The sequence below is a fragment of the Tachysurus fulvidraco genome, chromosome 1 (assembly GCF_022655615.1).
Source record: "Tachysurus fulvidraco isolate hzauxx_2018 chromosome 1, HZAU_PFXX_2.0, whole genome shotgun sequence".
NCBI classification, from domain to species: Eukaryota; Metazoa; Chordata; class Actinopteri; order Siluriformes; family Bagridae; genus Tachysurus; species Tachysurus fulvidraco.
In genome coordinates, this window is record NC_062518.1 from 15,587,820 (window position 1) to 15,604,680 (window position 16,861).

Below are 16,861 nucleotides of genomic sequence, written 5' to 3' on the forward strand. Positions count from 1 at the left end.
TTCATTTATTGGTGTAAGAAAAGAAGATTGACAGTTTGCAGCAGTCAGTAAGAGGTAAAGCCAAACGTTTCTCTAACATGCCGAGCTGTTTTGTTGATAGACAAAGAGAGGAAACGACTGTTTAGAGCTTGGTTCAGTAGTCAAGCCAGTGATCAGGGAGGCCACCAATTCCAGTGCTGTCGTAATAAAGTGTCTCAATAATCCTTGCGAAACCCACGATGTGTTTTTTCTGATTGGAAATGACCTCAGCCAACTTTGTCTGCAAATCTACGAAGCTTGTTCTCCGTGTTGTAGCTCTGAGATGCTTATTTGAATAAATTCATGCTTTAATACCTTTATACAAGTCTGTTTATGTTAACAGATTTATATGTAACGGTAACTTACACAGAGAATAATTTCATGTGGTTACTTAAAGATGATATACGTTACACTCGGATATTCGATTTTGTCGTGACAACACACGAACGTTTTTAAAACGACGTCATCTGGCAACCCAGGTCAATAACAACAATAATTGCACGGAAAATGTATCTTTAGTTACGGTTTCAGCAAATAAACCACATGTTTATTACTAATATAAAATAATATATGCTAATAATATTAATACAAAAAAGTTTGCTTATTTGCGCTTCCACAGTGATCAGAATGACCATTAAGCTCACGTGCGAGTTTGAATAAATCTGATTAGCAGCTTTAGCTAATCGGCTTCGGCGCGGTTTTTATGTCATTTTATAAACGTAATTGTTTTTTCGTGCTCATCATGAGCTTTACTTTGTTGTATTGCAGGTTTACTAGGACGTGTTTAGCTTGCTACGTTAATGGTGCCGTGATTTATACGGTTCTTTTTTCTATAACTTCTCTTTCGGCTAACTCAAGTGGACCGAAAGAGTCGGTTCTTATAGGAGAGCCAAATAATTCGACTCCTATCACTCCTATTTCAGGCAAAATTAGTATTTATAGCACATTTGTAGGTTATTAATAATGTTGTTCGGGTAAAGCAGTTACTAATTGTGTTGTCTTACTATGAGGGATTTTAGAGATTAGTTTTGCCCCATTGCAATGTTTTTACAAACCAATAGGAGGTGCTGTTACATGGTGAAACCCCATCACCCACGTGTAGGCATTTGGGGACCTACAGGTCCATCCAGCCTCCCTACTAGTCTAGGTACATCTTGTTCCCTGGATGAGAAGGTTGTTGAGGTGTCTGTTAGCAGTTAGTTGTCAGATATGTCCGAAGGACTGGGTGGGAACAGAAGCTGTTGTTATGATAATGCATTCATCTTGGTGTAAAATATGTGTTAAACTGATCTGTGCTTGTACATCAAGGTGTGTTTGAGGTGTACATCCTTTGGAATTGGTGTTGTAAATTGGTGTTGTCACCAAGGTTAACGATGTTACAAGGGTAACGATGGATGCAAAAAAAGAAAGAAATAAAAACATTATCTATGAAATTCCCATTGCATATATAATCAATCAATCAAATTTTATTTTTTTATTTATTTCTTTTAATTCAGATGTTTTTTCCCCTAATAATCTAACTAGTCCTAACTAGTAATCTAAGTAGTTTTTTCCCTAGTAATCTAACCTAGTAAGTAAACTTAGATTGGCGCTTCAGGCCTCGTGATAATTCTCTGGGAATTGTAGCTCATCTCGTGCTTTATCAGTCTTCCGTCGATCCAATTCTTAGACTTAGACTCTGACTTGCGTTTACACTTAAAAATCCATGTTTGTATTTTCTTTTAGAAGAATAGCTTTCTAAAGTCAGCTTTTTACTTGTGTGTTAATTCCTGTGTTTCTGCTATGACTAAATGTATAGGACCCACTAAATATACATGACATTGGGTGGTACATTGTGTCATTGGGTATTTTTTCCATCTGTAACCCTAAACCCATTGTTACAACAATCCGTGACACAAAAACAGCGGCATTTACAAGCCATCGTTGAGAGCCGGAGCACTAAGTCTGTTTTACGGGGGTCATGTAAATCGAACATCTCCACCCACCATCAAGCAACAAACTCCAAAGCCGCGCCAAATAACTAACTAAGTAAGTAAATATGTAGGATAATTATGTCCGTGTGTGTGTGTGTGTGTGTGTGTGTGTGTGTGTGTGTGTGTGTGTGTGTGTGTGTGTGTGTGTGTGTTAAATTCCCTTTTTTTGTTTTTATAGTAATCACTCAACTACTGGACAGCCTGGCAGGTGTGTGTTAATACCCTGTAGTAGACTTTTTTCTTTTTTTTCCCCCACCTCCTTCTTCCTGAATGACATTCCCAGCTGTACTCTGACCAGATTCCCGGAAAAATGATCTGGAACATCTGGGAACCATCCTGATTTCAACGAGAAAGCGAGACGCCGATAAGGGTGTGTTAAGTTTGATTTCTGAACGGTACGGAAAGAAATGAAGGTACAGATCGATAAAGGTGTTATTTATAACTAAAATAGTTATACTGTAGATAATCCGGATTTAACCGAAAGCCAGATACAAATACAGATGTGAACTGGATGAGTATTTGAACAAACGTATCGGTTCTGAAGCTTACCGGACAAACCGAGAGGCCGCGGTCGTTATTATGAACTCAGAGCTTTCATTTATTCATCATTAGTAACTGCCTGGTCAGGGTCATTCATTCATTCATTTTCTACCGCTTATCCGGACTTCTCGGGTCATGGGGAGCCTGTGCCTATCTCAGGCGTCATCGGGCATCAAGGCAGGATACACCCTGGACGGAGTGCCAACCCATCGCAGGCACACATACTACGGACAATTTTCTAGAGATGCCAATAAACCTACCATGCATGTCTTTGTACCTAGGGAAAAAACCGGAGTACCCGGAGGAAACCCCTGAGGCACGGGGAGAACATGCAAACTCCACACACACAAGGCGGAGGCGGGAATCAAACCCCCAACCATGGAGGTGTGAGGCGAACGTGCTAACCACTAAGCCACTCTAATAGTAGAACTGGTGAATAAATGGAGTCTCCCCTCTCCCCTGTGCCAAAAATCATTATTCAGAGACCTGCTCTCATGCTCTCAGTTGTCAGGAAATAAAATGATGGGGTGTTCTTTCGCTTTCACCATTAGTCATTTAAGCAGACGATGTGTTGATGTAGTGACTGATGCTGAATTTGGAATAAAATCCTTCCACGGGAAGTCGTGTCCTAACGGTTAGAGAGTCTGACTCCTAACCCTAAGGTTGTGGGTTCGAGTCTCGGCCCGGCCCCGACTGAGTGCTTGAGCCATCTTGTGCCGTTCACAATAGCATGCAGGTATAGTTTTAGGAAACGGCTAGATCTTATTCCATTGAAGAAAAGGACAGTCCAGGACTTAAGACCCGTCACTCGGACCGCATCGAATCAAATTGTACCGAAATATGACATTATGATATTATTATAAACCATTATTGTGTGACAGAAAGCTGTATTAACACACAGTGTAAAGTGGAACCTCGGGAAGAGCTTTAGTGCTGCTGTTACGCTGCCAGCAGTGGGTTTACCGGTATTATTTTTATATTTATTATTATAAGCAAGCTGCCTTTGTAATGTTGGCCCTGTGACCCGGAGACCACGGATCTGGTCACGTGCGTACGAAGCAAAGCTATTAAATTAGTTTAGTTACTAGAATAGCTGCTCTTCTTTACTTGTGTGGAAAGTGGAAAATGTCCAGCAGCAAATTCGAACGAAATGTGAACAGAGTCGTCCAGCTGTGGGACACGTGTGGTATCTCTCACGACAGAGAGAGAGAGAGAGAGAGAAAGAGAGGAGGGGTCATGAGGAGGGTTGGAGGAGGGGGATCAATCCCCCCCTCAGTCCTATCCAGGACTCCCAAGTGGCCAAGAGACTTTCAACTCCTGCTTCCTGTCATACCCTTGTAGTCGCCGTTCCAAGTTTACGAGTGTAGCCTGTGCTTTGGCTGATTTCTTCAACCTGCTGGAGTCTTTAAAGTTAAAGCGTAAAAAACCCTGCCACGGCGAGCAGGAGGCTGAAGCAGACTTCGGTGGGACAGAAATCCCACTCTTGCTCGGTCACCATACAGGGAAGCTTTTTGTTTCATATCCGACTTCTTGTTCTACAGGTAAAGAGTGGCTTCCTAGCATGAACCAGTCTTGGGACAAGAACATTTTTGAGAATGGCCAAAGTAAACAGCAGGGAAAAGTGGACACGGCACCTTCGTACGACCATCTCCAGAGGTAAGGGGACTTTCTTTCAACCTTTTAATATTAAACACGGTGACACTGACTGACTAATCGAAGCTTCATCCGTACATGTGAAAGTGGAAAGCATGTGTCTTTTATTCCAAGCTTTTTTTTCTTTTTACTGCCACGTCAAAAAAAATAGTCATCTGTAAATCTGTCCGATTTCACGCTTCCTCCGTTAGTGTCTGCTCTTCTGGGATATTTAAGAAATTCCTTTCATTCTTAAAACAATATAGAGCTTCATTAAGGTTTGGTTCATTCTGGGTCTCTGGGTTCTCTTTAGCTTTAGAATAGTGCAACTATACTGAATAAGAAAACTGAATTAATTCCGTTACATCACATTGTGCCGAGAGTTTTAGTAGGAAAGTGAAAGCAATGAGCGAAGAATTTACTCGGGACTTATCCCACTCTAGGTCGATTTTTTTTTTTATTTGTTTGTTTATTTCATTCTATTTCATTCATTCTATCTATCTATCTATCTATCTATCTATCTATCTATCTATCTATCTATCTATCTATCTATCTATCTATCTATCTATCTATCTATCTATCTATTTATTTATTTATTCTTTAATTGTACATAGACAAACTTCATTTGAATTAAATGCCCCCCCCCACCCCCCATTACCTTGGCAAAAAAGTTATGATGTTTTAGAATATTTTTTATTTAAAGGCAAAAAAAAAATCTCATCGATAAAATATTAAATAATCAACTTCCCTGAATGACGTTGGTTTGAACAAGAATTTAAAATAATGTGTTTGGTAATAATTAAGCCGTAATCAGATCATATGTCTATCCGTAAGTGTCCCTCAGCTGCAGGGTTTCATGTTCCAGACCTTCTCCCATTGCTCCTGGTTCTCTGGTTTCCTTCAGCCTCTTCAAAATCGTGCTGGTAGGTGGATTGGCGCCTAAGTGGGATCCATTGTGATGCCCTGGTGTCCAGTCCGAAGGTGTATTCCTGCCTCACACTCATGTTCCTGAGAGGAACTCGGGGTCCAACCTGACCCAGATCCACAGAGATTAGTGATGACGATGCGTGCAGGAAATAAATAAGGAAACGAACATTACTCTAGGAAACGAACGTGACTCTAGATCTTTGACCTATATAAATATATATATGGTTTGAGCACGAGTACAAATTCAATTTACGGGTTTAGAAACGTGGTTTGATCTCGTGGAGTTTTTACAGGTAAAATGAAGTACGTTATCTGTCGGGAATCGGATCGGTATCCAAATAGGAGTCTTCCTCAGTTTCTCTTCACCATTCTGTGGAGTAAACGGTTGAGTTTGATTGACATTACTGCTATGACGAGTTCTTTTAGAGCTTGAACATCTTGGAGCAAGCAATAAGTGATGAAAGCGTTGACTTCTTGAATAGCCGAAGGTCGCGGCCTTGCTGTCTCGCTCTGTCGCAAAGGAGAGGAAAGAACGGTTAGCAAACATGTTAATGTTTGAAGACAAGTGAAAGTTTTCAGTAGTCCACACCTCAAGTACATTCATTATTACTCTTAGACTTTTATAGCATCAGGGGATGTTCGATATGAAGCTGCGCTAATGTCCGTGCAACGGTTCTCCGACCGATCAACTCGCCTCAGGATTTTCCCTCAAACGGGATTAAATTCTAAGGAAGCATTTCTTCTCACTTCACTTATGTTCTGGTGGAATAAAAATTCCTGACGTCGACATGGTGAAGATGTGCAAGGCTTCAGCTGCTGTCAACTACCAACAACTACTCTTAGTTTGACCCAAGTGTGAGGGTCTTTGTATTTTTGCTGATTTAGTGCCGATGCCCGGAAAGTCTTCATTACTGCCTTGACATGCAGAAGCAACTGGGCTTAATCTTAATGCTAAATGGCTTCCTGGAGCTTTTCCTTTTGCTCTTTAAGTACTGAAAGCTGTTTTGATGCGTTTGTCCAACATGAGCGCTTTAAATGACTAGAATATCAGTTATTGTTTTAAAAAGAATCAATAAGAAAAGAACTTTGCAGTTCTTTGGGAGATTATTCGTGCGATTAGTGCACGTTATTTACGTGAAATGGACGTCTTGACTGAGTACGTCCAGGTTGACGAGGCCGTTTGAGAGCCTGCTGATGCAGCATTACAACGACAAGCTTTACAATACACACTTTAAAGTTATGTCCCACTTCCAGCACTCAGCCTTTTCTGCTATATATAATGCTGATAAAATCACCGCGGACTGTAAGACGCTGCACTTTACGCTAACCTTTCGTCGTAACATTCAGAAATGAACTCTGGCACCGAGCGCTCGATTCGCCTGCACCCGCGAGTGTAACTGACACTGGGGACGTGTCTCCGACACTTTTTTTTCAAAAGCGTATTCCATTCTGAAGCTTTCGAGCAGAAAACTGATCCTATTGATATCTAAAAAAAATATGGCATGTGTTGCAGAACTACATTACGCTGCCTGTGCTTCTCAGAGGTGGGATTTGTAAAGTTTGGTCCACACAAGCCATGTGCTCAGAGTTGTTAAGTAAAGGTGGGGTCTCCGTTGTTTGAAAGCCAATGTTGACATATAAAATCACCAAAACAATCACGCCCCTAACCCCTAATGGGTAAACTGCATCACTGAATAAAACTGACATCTTTTTCATGAGTCCTTATTTATTTCTTTTAGGTTTTCACTTTATATCATAAATGTTCTCCATCCAGAGAAACGCAGCATGCACGTGAACCCAGGTGGATGTGCTGGACTGTTTAAAAGGTGGACGTCGTTATTCCTTTATCTTTTATGCTGTAATTAACTGCGAAGGCGTATCAGCTGATGTCCATGTCCCATTTCGAGCCGCATGACTCGTAGGATGAACGTAAAGAGAAACCAGAAATGTGAGCTAAGTCTTAATTACTTAACGCCCAACCTTTCTGGAGGCCTGTGCATGGTGTGAAGCAGATTATATTATGTGTGATAAGCTGTACAGTGCAGCAGAAGTGAGACGAAGCTACGCTGTCACCAATATACACGGCCGGCCGGCAGCTGGTTAAAAGGGGTCTGAGTAAACTCTAAAATTAAAGAAGTCCGAGTCCCTGTCCCTGAGCAGAACATGGCAGGGCGCCGTTCCATTCTTGAATCTGATTGGTCGGAATGCTGGCTTTGTTTCTAAAGCTCAAGTTTTATTTTTTAGTTTTTTTTTTATAATAATAAAACAGATGTTATATATGGAATTATAGACCTCTATTGCAGCCCATTACACACCATACAAAGTTGCTAAAGTGTGTGTGTGTGTGTGTGTGTGTGAGAGAGAGAGAGAGAGAGAGAGAGAGAGAGAGAGTGTGAGACAACACCTTTATTATCGTTATGTGTGATGTATTGTCTCTGTGTCTCGTGCCTTTCCAGCCAATAAGTGACTAGAACCAATGTCATGGTATCACCTGGTTATTTTTAGCATATGCATTCTACATGGCGCCCAGTAACACACACACATTATAACACATCGCAACACACAACTTTCTTATTCCTCATCATTTCATTCTGCCTTACTGTAGCGCTTGGATTTATTTCAATATTGAAGCTCTGGGACTGAGGGAACAGCTGAGCTCATGAGGTTTCTGGTCACTTCAAAGGCATCCGGCTTTTCATCTGCACGCGATATTGTTTAGGGGGGCAAAAAGAAACGGCATCAGTGACGCTTCACATGCTCTGGATAATTCTCAGACCAGCTGAGCATTTATTGCGTCCTGTATGGTGTAATCTTTGTGGGGTCACGGCCGGTTTGTCTCGCACTGTGCACTTGGAAGGAAAAATGAAACAAACCCTAACCCTAACCCTAACCATAACCCTAACCCCTGGCCTCAGTAGGCTGGCGTAATTCTGCTTTTAATCCCAGCATCCATGCAGCGTTGCTATTTTAAAGTGATCACTAGTCTGCTCATTCACGTTTTTTTATAAACAGGGCTGCAGCGTTTTTAAACTGTACCTCACCTCCTTTCTCACCTCATTAAGTGATGAACTGTTCACCACACAGATCTACATCTTACTTATATAAACAACTGAATTCTAACTCTGTGTGTGTGTGTGTGTGTGTGTGTGTGTTTGTCGTCTGGTCTGTTTTGTTTTTTTTCTTCTCTTGGCATCTGTGCTGTATTCAGATTCTCTGAGATTTCTAAGGAGAGCTCACAGCACAGTCGTGCGGCTCGCTTTGCGGCTAAACATGCAGGCGATAACGATCCGATTATCATTTTTTTCGTCACCAAAAGCCGAACGACATCCTGGACGTCATCGGGAACGATTTCCGGATCTTAAGTTAGGATGGACTTTTCTGTGGAGGGTGTTCGCGTGAATCCGTATTATAGCGTAAAGATCACAGCTCCCTGTTGTGTGTCAAGGTCCTAGCTGCTGTCTCAGGATTGGCCGGACGGCGTTTGAACATGTGGTCCACCTCATCTCCCTGAAGAGTCTGGAATGCCTGGACATAAACCCTCTACTTTAATCTCCGTAATCCCAAATGTGTCGTGCCTCGGCGTCACTCCGTCCTGCCTTCTGTTTATTTATTGCCTTTTCCACCCTTCTCGGCCACTGGAAAGGAGTTCCTCTTGACCACACAGGTGTAAAGCACAATTTTACGAGGCTAAACAAGTCACCCCTTTGCAGATGAAAGAGGGAGTCATAAAAGACATAAAAGACACGTGGTGGATATGATCCAAATGTGCAAATGTGCCTTCAGATTTACTGGCAACATTTAGTCTGTATTAACCCCAAGAATTTACTGCTACTGCTGTAGAGTAAGACCCACGTCCAGGGCTGGGACATACTGTAGATGTTTGTCCTGTATAAGGAATGTGGAAGCTCAGTGGTTAATGTGTTCGACTACTGATCGGAAGGTCATTGGTTCGAATCCCAGGTCCACCAAGTTGCCGCTGTAGGGCCCCTGAGCAAGGCCCTTAACCCTCAATTGCTCAGGTTTATAAACTGAAATAAAAATGTAAGTCACTCTGGATAAGAGAGTCTGCTAAATGCTGTAAATGTAAGTTGTAGAGAACAGAGGCTGGTAAAATGTTGGACTTTCATCACTTGTTTTTTATCCCCCCCCCAAAAAAAGAAGAAGATTACAGAAGAGGTCTTGTAAAGTTCTTCATTAGTTGTTAACGGACAAACCTTTCCCATATTTAACAGCCGGCGTCTCCTGCATTCACACGCTCTCGTCTCCATGTCTTGTAAATGTCACTTTGTTAGTACACTGATACGCACGACTCTCTCCGTCTTTCGCAAGTGATATCGAAGTCCGATCCTGAGTTTTTTGAGGGAGGGGTTATCGAGCACATTCCTCTGAAACCAAAGAAGTACATGTGGAGAAAACTGCATGCTGTCAGCCAGTCAATCTGCCCATCAGTCAACCCGAAAATCAGGGACGAGGGTGCAAAGTAACACCGGGGCACTAAATAACGCAATGAGGGTGAGACGGAGAGACGCTGACGGGCGATTGAATGAGAACACTGTACTGGACGTAGGTTTGGACATGGATGTGTGATTGAATTTATGGAACAATAAGATGGTGGATCTTATGGTGGTTATGGTGGATAAACCTGAACCTCGCAACTTTGGCCGTGAAGATGGACTTCAAGTCTGTTCACTGTTTAGCTTCAACAACAAATACAAGCAGTTTAAACATGATTTATATTCTGTCCTCACCTGTTCCCGTCACTGGCATTGATAGGGTCAGTGTTGGTGAAAGACGTTTATCTTAGCAGGCCACAAAGTTACAGGCTAGTCGCTTGCGTCTCGGCTCTTGACGCGTCTCAAACCGAAGACGATTTGCAAGGTAATTATGCTACAATGACGACACCCTAATCACCACGTTGACCCAGTTTTATCTTCCATAAAGAGGCATCTTGTTTTTTTGCTGAAATTGAACTTGCCTGTCACTGCCCTCTTGAAGCCTTCAACGACTCTCTGCCAGGTGTCCGCGTCATAAATTTTCCCAAGTGCCAGAGCCGCATTCGTTGGCCAGCAGGTGTGCTTGAGGGCACGAAAAGGGGTCAGTATATAATTTTAAAATCACTGTTTGTAATTTTAGATTTCAGCCCACGCATTCACGTTAATGGCCAGCAATGCCTGATATGCTTTTCCCGGTCACATGACCCCCTGTCCCCTTGCCTTGCCCATGACACACATGCTGGGTGACCACAAAGCCGGCAACATTTTGTTGACTTGTTGACAGACCTAAGTTCTAGCAGAGATAAACAATCATCGTGTGTCCCTTGCAACTACGAAACCAAAAAGTATTTGGGTTGCAGCTTTACCTCTGACTGCTAACTCGGAGCCCGAAGGCTCCTTCAACGACCGTCTGATAATTAAACATCTCCTTATAGACAGCTTCACAGTGATGCGTGTATCAACGTTTACACACATTTTACAATCCATTTCCATGGCACATTTACCGTGAAGGACCTGTTGCTTTAGACACAATAACGTTTCGTCACTCGTTAATACTTCGACTGATGTCAGTAAACGAGGAGGCCATGTTGTTTAAGGAACATAATTTCACAGAATTCCTTTTTTCTGAAATATCAAAAATACAACACGTCCTTCCACGCAATGCTCGGCTGACGGTTCAAATAAGATTTTTACGTAACGAATTACGCGTTTCTGGTGTTGACGGACGAGCTTAGCTTCGTGAGGGCTTTACACACTTGGGTGAGAGATATCACCTTTCTGTAATATAAAACCCAGCAGGCACGCCAAAAACTTCTCACCGTATTAGTGATCGGATTAATGGATTCTTTGATTTCGTTAATGGCAAACAAAGATGGTGAGAATCGTTTCGAATGTTGTGTTTTCAATTCGAGAAGTATTTAAGTTCGGTTTAAGAAGCTGGCGTTTTTCTTCAGAGCTTTGTACTGTAATGTGCCTCTGGGATGAGATTCCTTTTATTAGTCACGGATTGTGGGCGTGTTTCCATTTACAACTTTATGGTTACAGATGGGTTTAATGGGGACGTTTACAATTTTTCCTCATTAGCAGAAAAGCTAATTCACTGAAGGTGAAAGGATGTGGGGTGTGAAAGAGGATTGGTTTATGGGTAGTGTTGACTTTTGCTTTGTGCCATATTGTGAGCCAGTACAGTGCAGAACCATGGTACTGAAAGACTCATCAGCTGTAACCTGAAGGTTAACAGTATAACGTGATCGGTTTGTTCATGTCATGTTCATGTTCAAAAAAAAAAAAAAAAAAAAAAAGAGCTGATATTGACATGGCATGAGTGATTTTAAAAGAGTTTGTAATGTCATGGGGTAGTCTGACTGCTGTCCTTGTAGAGGGTGGTCTTTGGTGTAGTTTGGCTTACTGTTGGTTGTGCAATGATTGTGGTTATTGGTTGTGTTCTGAAGAAATATCTGTCCAGTGTAACATGCTTTAGTTAAAGTTTGAGCTCTCTGTTCTCTTGGTATAGCAGACATTTTATAGAAACCATAACTATGGCCATTGTTTTCTTGGTGGTATTTATTCTGCCCAGGCTCCTTCCAGTGCTCCAGGTGTGAAGACTGGGACACGGGATGACGTTGGTGACTCATATAGTAGTTTTGAAACAGGGTGAGTCATGTCCTCCTACAGTTCACCTTGCATAACACACACACACACACACACACACACACACACACTTACAGAAGTGGGTCAGATCTGCTTAGCCATCACTGCACGGATCTGAAAAAGTCTTACGTAACTCTAGATGACATACTGAACAGACTCCAGATTTAGCTCTACGGACTACCTGTAATTCAGTCCACCCGCTTTTAGGCCGGCAAATATTTTTCCTTGGAATTATTCCCACCAACTGCTTTGTGAGAGCGGTTATTGTGACCCTTTATAACCTGTAGTTAGCTACTACAGTCAACTACAGTATCTATTCAGATATGTCTGTTACTTGTTAACACTACATCTCCCATTGGTCCAGGCCATTGCAGGCTATTAGCACTTAGCTCCTAGCTCAACATGCCCTTGTCTCAGAGGAAGCCTTCATGGATTGCTAGCCATCATGAGATAAGTAGATTAATGGTGTAAAAATAGGCAATGACTGAACTGAACGACTGAAAGAGTAACACAAGAACTTGAGAGAGGTGTTTTTGATTTGATATCCGTCCCTTAGGAAGTATTGCTATCACTATTATCATTAACTCTGTGTGTGTGTGTGTGTGTGTGTGTGTGTGTGTGTGTGTGTGTGTGTGTGTGTGTGTCTCTCACGATGCTCACACTCTTATCTTAGCTGCATGTTGTCTCAGGGGTCCATGGTGCCATGGCTAATGGTGCAGACGATGGAGTAATGACAACGTTTGTGGTTGTAGCTCGCAGGAAGGATCTCTGCTTATATCTCTCCTTTTCCCCCTCCTTTACACACAGCTTAAAGGCTCGGATGTGCATCAAAATCCTCTCTGGCTTATCTCTTTATAGAGCAAGGAGATGTGTTTGCGTTGTCCTAATGGATAAACTTTCATACAGTTGGTCCATTAATAAACGAATAAATATTTCAATTGATGTCAGCACATATTAACTAATTGGACCTTTGTTACTCATTTAACCTCTTATTCGTTATCTCTATACAGCATGTGTGTGTTAGCAAGGTATATGAAGAGTGTGTGTGTGTGCAGGGAAAGTCAGATACAGCTGTCGTCAGGCTTCCGTGAGCAGACACAGAGCAGTGCTTCTTCTCCTGCATTCGCACCGGTAGATAACACGAGGCTCCACTTCACTAGAGCTAAATTAATCCTGAAGCACAACAGCTCTGCCACAGAGAGGAACGAATACGGGTAGAAAAATAAAACCTACGTCGTCTTCGTTTTCTCGTCTTTGTCTAGTTTTCAAGTCTTTGTTTGGTTTTGCACGGGAGTTAACACGTGAGGCTAATGTCGCTCACAGCCTTCAGTTTAACGTCGTGCAAACGGCACACGTAAATCATCACACACTTATCTGGAATATCAGGTTGTTCGCTATCTTTAACACACTTGTTCATGCGGTTTCTGACACTGTACGACACACTGTTTGCTATAAATACGGACAAACGGACGTCACAGAGCTAAAAACAGTCACAGCTCCGTCGCTTTTCTTCCTCGCCACACATAGTACACACACACTCACACACACACACACACACGCACAGAGAAAGATCAGACTCAGGTAGGAGGCGTGGCCTGATGTTTGAAGACATATAACGTACATTAGATATCATTCACTGCTGGTATATTTGTGTGTTTTTGAACACACGGTTATAGAGGCGCATGTCGTCCGACACGAGCGTGTTATAAACATGTTAGAAACTCTCTTTACTACTAGCTGCAGTACCAAAGTAAAGAAGAAACCCTCAAACGCCATACATTATCTAACGAGTGAGTAAGTCATTTGAAACGATGTAGTCTGGCCATCCTCAATTTGTGATCTGTGAGCTTTTCACACACTCACTTTTGCACGAACGTTTGCACAGAATAAGCACTTTTTACCTCAGAGTTGTGCAGAAAAGCATCTCAAAATGTTTGGATTTCCACTAACTATTGTCTATAGTCGTAAATAATAAATATATGCTCTTTATTTTATAAGACCACAAACTGATGAGAGAAAGATCACTTTTTATCCCGCTGCAGAAGTGAATGGACTTCCAACATTTGTTAGTTTTTCCATCCATTTTTTTTTTCTTCTTTCGCACTAGCCTGGCAACCCTCTGCTTATCTGTCTTATCCTGTTGTGTGTAATCCATCTTTCTCAGAGACTTTCACAACTAATCTTGTTTGGGTTCTGGGTTATGTGACGTCTAACGAATCAAAAACAAATCGCATCTGAATCTAAACAATATAATATTCATAATACGGTGTACAAAATGTACCACAGTGTCACGTTTGTTTAAAAACCCTGGAGATAAAGGAATGTAGAATTAATCTACATTTAGCTTACCTATAATTATTTAACATTGAGAACACACTAACACACACACACACACACACACACACACACACACACACACACACTAACACACACACACACACACACACACATACACACACTCACTAACACACACACACACTAACACACACACACACTAACACACACACACTAACACACACACACACTAACACACACACACACTAACACACACACACAAACACTAACACACACACACACTAACACACAAACACTAACACACACACACACTAACACACACACTAACACACACACACTCTAACACACATACACACACTAACACACACACTCTAACACACACACACACAAACTCTAACACACACACTAACACACACACACACACACACACACAATAACACACACACTAACACACACACACACTAACACACACACTAACACACACACATTCTAACACACACACTTTAAAAAGGTGTATTGTGACATCATTTATCACAATATGAATATTACGAATATCATCGTATCAGTACGTCACTGACGTCGACATGACAGTGTTAGGGCCGGACAAAGAGCTTTATCGAATAACAATAAATATTCATTTCCATTTTTTTTTTAAATTTTTACTTCTTTTTTTATACAAGCAAACTTTACGCCTTACTTATATGTGTTATTTTTATTTATTTATGTATTTTTACTATCACCATTTCAGTAGCTATAGCTTGAGGATACGAGTCACAGCGCTATCACTTTCAGTGGCCACTGAGGGGGAAGGGAAGGTAAGGGGGGGCAAAGGGACATGCCCAGGCATAGTTTTCCATGTGTGGCCGAGGAGCAGGTGGACAAGCCTCTGTTACCCGATTGGCCGATGACCGCAGGTTGCTGGGCAGAGCTGCGAGGTGATTGGTTTAAATCTAATAAGTGCTGACAGATGGTAAAACGCTACTCGGGCTCTGGGTGCTGTTCAAGCGTTACTCTGAATGATATCGGAGGTATACGAAGGGTCAAAACTATCTGACGGTTTTAATCTCAGAGCCGCATTTACGCTTGAACAGATACGCTCATTCTAATCATATTTACACGAATATCACGAAGCCAAAGATATTCCGTCTACGTTCTGTCTATTACGCTCACTCGTCCTTATACACACACCGACAGTGAGCCTTGCCAAGGGCTCTTGAGCTGTTTTTTTTTTTCTTTTCCAGATCAGCTGATGAAATCGAATCTGTATTTCAGGAGATATCCAGAGTCCAGTCCCATAATCTGATCCAAAACGGGCGCGCTCGGATTTGAAACTGAGTAGCACAGAAGCTCAGCACGACGTAACAAGAAGTTTAACGGCCTGCATTATATCTGTTTAAGATGAGTAGCTCAGGGACAAGCTGGTAATATTCATTACAGGGAGATGAAATTGACAGAATAAATTACGCAGGTACATTTCAGGAGCGAGAGAGAGAGAGAGAGAGAGAGAGAGAGAGAGAGAGAGAGAATAACAGACTGGAAGGTGTGAGTTTACATTAACATGCCAGCTCTGACCACAGACCATGGCGTGACGTGCCGCCTAGGTTAATTCATCGGCTTTGGGCCAAACCTCCAGCCAAACAACAACAACACAGCCAAAAACCTGCCACCTTCAGCGCCCCATGTGCTCCAGAGCTCAGGCAAGTGACACGTCCTGTCAGCAAGCAGGGCGTACGGCATGAAGCTTTGCTTACCGACTGTCAGGGTCCGAGCTTCACCCTACAATTCCGAGCGAGCCGTGTGCGCCGCATGCTGGGTATTTACACCACCTTTCTACCATAAACGTGCCTAGAAATCAGGCAGGATCAAAACATCCACTTTACCTGCATGTTTCTATAGCAACAGCTCCGTACGTAACGCTACGTATGCAAAGAGTACACGCTACGCAACGTGCGCTACGTACACACAGAGTTGACAGAAGGAGTCTCCAGTGTCAAGTTTTCCCACTTCTTTTTGTTTTAACTAAAAGAGGAATTCAATTTTGTGTAATTAAGTTCAGAGAGGTTTTTATTCGTTACACTCGCAGCAACCGGCATTGATTAATTTCCTGTAACAGCATGAGACCTTTTTTTATCTTTTTTTTATTTTTATTTTGTCTTTTTCTGGCTAAATTTAGATTTTTGTGTGAATTCAGACCGAGTGTGTGTGTGTGTGTGTGTGTGTGTGTGTGTGTGTGTGTGTGTGTGTGTGTGTGTGTGTGTGAGAGAGAGAGAGAGAGAGAGAGAGAGAGAGAGAGGGTTGAGATGTGACTTGGGCGGCGATCAGCTTGCTGTAAATTACCACCTCCCGTCCGCAGATCACCGCCGAGCATCTAATCCAGAGCCGCTCATCGACACGCCGTTCTTTTTGATAGATGACTTACTGCTTGTCGGCGTAAAGCCTTTACAACCATGTTTTGTTTTAAGCTTCAAGAACTTGAGGCTTTTATTTCCCAATGCTGAAGCGCTCGTACTGTAGATGGCTGAGGGACACACACACACAGCATGAATGCTGAATATCTCAGCTCCATCTAGTGGCTGCGCTTTTGTATCGTTCGGCTCGTTCCACGTCGTCTCCGATTTGATTTGACGTCATTGTGATGTCGACTCACTAGTGGAATCGAGAAAATTCAGAAAACAAACTGCTGTGTGTGTGTGAACAGAGCATTCAGACAGATTTCATCCCAAATGACGAATTCAAACGGCTAGAATAGGACGTGTGTCGTCTCTTTAAAATAATAATAATAAACAAAATAATGGCACCCTTCTGAATTCTGTGGATATTGTGTATTTTTAG

General features: G+C 42.1%; 1 protein-coding gene across 1 annotated transcript in view; it reads left to right on the forward strand.

Annotated features, from left to right (window-relative positions):
- Positions 1-3,785: 3,785 nt before the first annotated feature.
- The window catches only part of rbm20 (RNA binding motif protein 20), a 39,601-nt gene continuing 26,525 nt past the window's right edge, over positions 3,786-16,861 (forward strand). Inside the window, exons 1-2 of the mRNA XM_047801145.1 lie at positions 3,786-3,994; positions 4,073-4,187. Of these exons, the coding sequence (XP_047657101.1) occupies positions 4,093-4,187 (95 nt within the window). The 5' untranslated portion in view covers positions 3,786-3,994; positions 4,073-4,092. The remainder of the gene's footprint in view (positions 3,995-4,072; positions 4,188-16,861) is intronic.